General features: G+C 38.6%; 1 protein-coding gene across 1 annotated transcript; it reads left to right on the top strand.

Annotated features, from left to right (window-relative positions):
* The first annotated feature begins 3,701 nt into the window (after positions 1–3,701).
* Positions 3,702–5,012, top strand: LOC125280823 (protein ZBED8-like). Its single transcript, XM_048211564.1, has one exon. It carries the CDS (start codon positions 3,702–3,704, stop codon positions 5,010–5,012), a length of 1,311 nt encoding a protein of 436 aa, XP_048067521.1.
* The last annotated feature ends 814 nt before the right edge of the window (positions 5,013–5,826 follow it).

Genomic DNA, 5,826 nt, shown 5'->3' with positions numbered 1-5,826 from the left:
GCTTTTGTCTGTCTTGCTGTTTGGAATTTGTTTTTTATGAGTGATTTCATATTTTTCTAGTTCTGCTCTAAAATATTTTACTAGTTGGATATTAATTTTTGGAAATAAGCCACTGTAAAACATCAGTTGAGGGTATTATTGGAAACATTTGTGCACTGATGACTTTACTTAAAGGATTAGTCCACAATCAAATAAAATTTTCCTGATAATTTACTCACCCTCATGTCATCCAAGATGTCCATGTCTTCAGTCGAAAAGAAATGAAGGTTTTTGATGAAAACATTCAAGGATTGTTCTCCTTATAGTGGACTTCAATGGGCACCAAATGGTTGAAGGTCAAAATTACAGTTTCAGTGCAGCTTCAAAGAGCTTTAAACGATACCAGACGAGGAATAACGGTCTTATCTAGAGAAACGATCGGTCATTTTCGAAAAAAAAAATTGTAAATGTATATGCTTTATATAAACAACAAATGATCAATAATGATCAACAAATGGCCTTTGTAAGTGCTTCGGCTTTCCGTATTCTTCAAAAAGCTTACGCTGTATGTCCTACGCCTTCCCTATTCTACTTACGGAAAAAATGTAACTGTTGCTGCGTTCATTCCGTAAGTTGAATAGGGAAGGCGTTTTGAATTTGAAAATTTTATTTGAAAGTGGACTAATCCTTTAATTGACCCTTCACAAGGAGTTTGATTGACAAGCGATCTAACCAATCATAATGCCGAATCCACCATTTTGTCCGACAATGCAGTCAGGAGTTAGAAGATTAACCTTGGCTGACTTGAACTTGACAAATGGTGTGTAATTGCATCTTTCTGCGTTTTAAACAACATTCCTTCTCATGTTCATTCATGTTTATTTGATGCTATAAATTAACTAGTAGGAAGAGATGATCAGTTCATGAGCCGCTTGAGCTGAGGCGCTACAGCAATCTGTCACGACACATTAAAGAGCCACAAAAGGGTTTTTTATTGTTGGAATTTCTTTAAAAAATTACACAATTTGAAAGCTGGGACTTTGTTTAATATCATAAGTAACCCTGCTCTGTCTTGTCTGTCGACATGTTGTCAGTGTCCTCTTTGCTCCGCGATGTATTTTACACTGTGTGGCGTGACAGCGCCACGGCTTGTCGGACAAAGCAACAGTAACTAAGGGGGGCGGGTCTTTACGAAGGGTCAATTATTTGCGTCTAATAATTCAAAAGCTTGATATAACTCTTAAAAATAAAGGTTTTTTTATTGGCCTTGATGGCTACATGAAGAACCTTCAACATTCATAGAACCTTTCCATTCTACAGAAGTTTCTTTATAGTGGAAAAAGGTTCTTTAGATTATTAAAATGTTCTTTACACTAAGAAAAAATGGTTCTTTTAGGAACTGTTCACTGAAAGGTTGTTTGGGCAACCAAAACATGTACCTGAAGAGCAAGTGGTAATTGTTTGCTACTGATAGCTGGTTTAAAACTATTGAAAAACTTAAAGGGTTAGTTTACCCAAAAATGAAAATTCTGTCATTAATTACTCACCCTCATATCGTTCCACACCCGCAAGACCTTTGTTCATCTTCGGAACACAAATTATGATATTTTTGTTGAAATCCGATGGCTCAGTGAGGCCTGCATAGCCAGCAATCATGTGACTTTGGCGCTCTGAATCACTGATTCGACACAAAAGATTCATAACGCTCTGAAGCTTCCTGAAGCAGTGTTTTGAAATCGGCAATCACTATATAAGTCGTTATATTGTTTTTTTGGCTCACCAAAAATATCCTCGTTGCTTTATAATATTAATATTGAACCACTGTACTCACATGAACTGATTTAAATATGTTTTTAGTACATTAATGGATCTTGAGAGAGGAAATGTCATTGCTGGCTATGGAGGCCTCGAGCCATCAGTTTTCAACTATAATATCTTAATTTGTGTTCTGAAGATGAATGAAGGTCTTACAGGTGTGGAACGGCACAAGGGTGAGTAATTAATGACATTATTTAAATTTTGGGGTGAACTAACCCTTTAAAACCATCAACGACCAAACTAGTTTGGTTTCTCTCAGAAAACCACCAATTAGGCTGTTTCAGCAGATTCATCAAACAGAATTCTGAATTTGTACAGAATGTCTTGTTAATGTCCTTGAGTCGTTTGAACCATTTCTTTTCCCTTTTTTTTTAACTGGGTGTGTCTCATTTCTGTCCCTCACTGAATAAAGCTGTCTGTCTCCTTTTTTCACTTGTGTCCTGTCAACGTCTTCTTGGCCAAATGGAAGAATTACTGTCAGCAGGTTAACAGTGGATTTACTATGTGTCCTTAGTATTTTTGTTGACTTTCTTCCTTGTCCTTCACTTAAGTGTTCGTCTTTTCGAGCGCATCTGTTTTGTCCCTGACTTATCAACTCATCCTCGTTCACACACTTAACTCATTTTTTTCCCTCTGATACCATGTTCTCCACTATAGGTCTCACATGGAAGTTGTACATAAAGCAGGGGCGTAGTTTGTGGGGGGGATGGGGGGGAGGTCACCCCCCAATATTCAAATGCTTCAGTTACAACCCCCCCAATATTTCAACATGAAAATCACAGTAGATCAGATGAAAAATATGTAGAATTCATTTATTTTGTAACAATAATTTTGTTTCTATTCAAATATGAGTTTGTCATAATAAATTAGACAAAAATATTCTCCCCCTCCATTGAACCGATTGGTAACGCCCAACCAATGCGCGTCGCTCTTTCACAAGAACAACGCGAGTAGTGCTGTACTGTTTGAATCAGTGTTGCCAGACGTACGATAATTATCGTATTTGTACGATAATTTTGACCTCTGTACGATGTACGATCAATAATGAAAAAAATCCCATAATGTACGATAATTTCAGTATTTTGTGACACTTCAAATGATGGTCCTTATAATCGGTTCATTGATCTAGCTGTGTGGATCCTCTACATCAGTGGTTCCCAACCCTGGGGTCGCGACCCCCACTAGGGGTCGCTAATAATTTTCGAGGGGTCGCCAGTCGCCAATCTTTTTTTTTTTTTAAAGAGCACGATAAATTAATTCTGATTAAAATAATTCTGAAAAAAAAAAATGTAAAAAAATTAAACATGACAAAAAAAAAATCCTTAACGCCGAGAATTTTGCAACATATCGCGAGAGTGGGAAGATACAGACGTAACTTCGAAAAAAAAACGAGGCAAAGAGAAAATATGGCAAAGCGGCGAGGAGAAGATAAAAATGAATGCGCTAAAAAGAAAACAAGGCCTTATTTAGACAGTTATCTTGAATTTGGTTTCATTGAAGCGATGGACAAGGTGAGAATTGAGTGTGTAATCTGTGGTGAGAGACTAGCGAATGAAAGCATGAAGCCCTGCAAACTAATGAGACATCAGAGCACCAAACACCCACAGACGGTGGGTAAACCTACAGAATTTTTCCTGAGGAAAAAAGAACTTGTTATGTCAAATAGACCCCAGAACATAATAGATGTTTTTACAAGAGCTGGAAATGAAAATAGACAGGCAACGGTTGCATCCTTCGAGTGCGCTCTCTTAATTGCCCAATCAAAAAAGCCACACACCATCGGGGAAACTCTGCTCAAACCCGCATGTGTAAAAATGGCAGAAATAATGTGCGGGGCACAGGCAGCTTCAAAACTAAAAACTGTACCTCTGTCTAATAATACAATAAAGCACAGAATCGACAGAATGGCAAATGATGTTGAGAACACACTGATTGAAAAGTTAAAGATGCACCCATTTTCCATCCAACTTGACGAAACGTCTACTGTGGCGGATGAAGCAGTCCTCATTGCATATGTGCAGTACGTTGATGACTCCGAACTAAAGCAGGACATACTTTTGTCGACTAATTTGTCTACAACAACACGAGGAGAAGATATTTTCCACGCGATTGACACGTACTTCACAAAGAATCAGATTCCCTATAATAATTTAGTCGCATGCTGCACTGATGGAGCTGCTTCAATGATGGGAAAAAACAAGGGCTTCAATGCACGTTTGAAAGAAAAAGCACCCTACTGTCTTGTGTTTCACTGTATGATACACCGTCAAGCCTTGGCCAGCAAACACCTCTCTGATGAACTTAATGAAACAATGAAGACAGTTGTAAAGATCGTTAACTTTATAAAAGCCCGCCCGGTAAACAAGCGAATCTTTGCGGAGCTGTGTGAAGATGAGGTGCATCAGACACTCCTCCTTCATACCGAAGTGCGCTGGCTATCAAGAGGCCAAGTGTTGGTTCGTTTTATTGAACTAAAAGAAAAAATAAAAGAGTTCCTGAAAATGAACAATCAGAAGCTGTTTGACGAAATGACAGATGCATTTCTCATCAGAACGTCATACTTGGCGGATATTTTCAGCCTCTATAATGAAACAAACAAGCGCATGCAGAGCGCGGATGCAAATGTGCTGGAATGCAAGGAAATTATTGACGCATTTGTGCATAAAGTGGACTTTAGGAGGAATAAGCTGATGAAACGAGACCTACACCATTTTCCATCACTTCTTAAACAGACCGGGGGAAATTTGCCTGAATCCTTGAGCAAGGAGTTCATACTTCACATGGAACGGCTACAGAAAGAGATGACGTCACGGTTTTCGGATGTTGATGAACATGTCGCTAAATGCGCATGGGTAATGGATCCATTCACTGCGCAGGAGGAGGACGTGGAGTATTTACAAGCGGAGGACGAGCTCTTGGATATCAAGTCTAATTCTCTTCTGAGGAGATTCTTCAATGAACACGGGTACAAACGGTTCTGGCTGGTGAAAGGACCTAACGTCGCACCCAAGCTTGCGCACCATGCTACAACCAGACTCATCCTGCCATTCGCCACAACATACCTGTCCGAGACTGCTTTTAGTTCTCTGGTAACCATCAAAACGAAGGCACGCAACAAGCTGGATGTGCACCATGACTTTCGTATGGCTGTCACGAAAATCATGCCTAATATACAATCTCTAGCCCTGGATATGCAGGCCCAGACTTCACATTAAATAGTCACATTAAAACAATTAAATAAGGGCTTTAATTCAACCAGGAACAAGAGAAAAGGCATGAAAAAACATAACTTACAATATGTAAATATTTATTATGCAGTGGTTATTGTTGTGTTTTAATTGGTGAATGTTTTTAGTTTTTAGAATGCAAAACAAAAAATACATTAATTCTCTGAATAAGTGATATTCATGTTAGTAAATTTTAATTTGCTTCTGTTTGTTCATCAGTTAAAAAGCACAGGCTGAAAACAAAAGTCGGTCATTGTGAACCCTTGCATGTTGTTACACGTTTAAGGTAATAAGTGAAATGGATAGATTTGATATTTACGCTAACAGATTAAAATGTGCTGTTATTTGCTCAACGGGTTTAGGAAAATAAATGGAATCTGTTGTTGGAAAAACTCAGTAGTTGCAAGTTGCAGTTAATTGTTTGCATTCTGGTGTTATTAAAAACTTAAACAACTGACAGTCACATTAAGCTGATGTCTATACTGGTGTATTTGAATGGGGGGGGGGTCATGGGGGTCGTTAAGATTTTTCAGTGTTAAAATAGGGGTCTCTTGAAAAAAAGGTTGGGAACCACTGCTCTACATCATGGTTGTAAGGAGAACGTGAACTTTGTTACGCATGTCTTCCATCTCATCTCATGTTACATCTTCTCGGCCAATAATCGTGGAGAATGACTCTCTCTCACGAGCACAAGTTAACGTTCCTGCCGCGGCGCTTAGGTCAGTTGTTTCTCACTAAGGTACGCCAAATTATTTATGTATTGTGGTAATTTGCAGGTCATGTCAAAAAGTTGTTGGTCTAT

Source organism: Megalobrama amblycephala, linkage group LG13 (genome assembly GCF_018812025.1).
Source record: "Megalobrama amblycephala isolate DHTTF-2021 linkage group LG13, ASM1881202v1, whole genome shotgun sequence".
NCBI lineage: Eukaryota > Metazoa > Chordata > Actinopteri > Cypriniformes > Xenocyprididae > Megalobrama > Megalobrama amblycephala.
This window is presented reverse-complemented; position numbering and strand designations above follow the sequence as displayed.

Coding starts and splice junctions, on each gene's coding strand:
- LOC125280823 (XM_048211564.1), top strand. CDS start 3,702: ATGGCAAATGATGTTGAGAACACACTGATTGAAAAGTTAAAGATGCAC.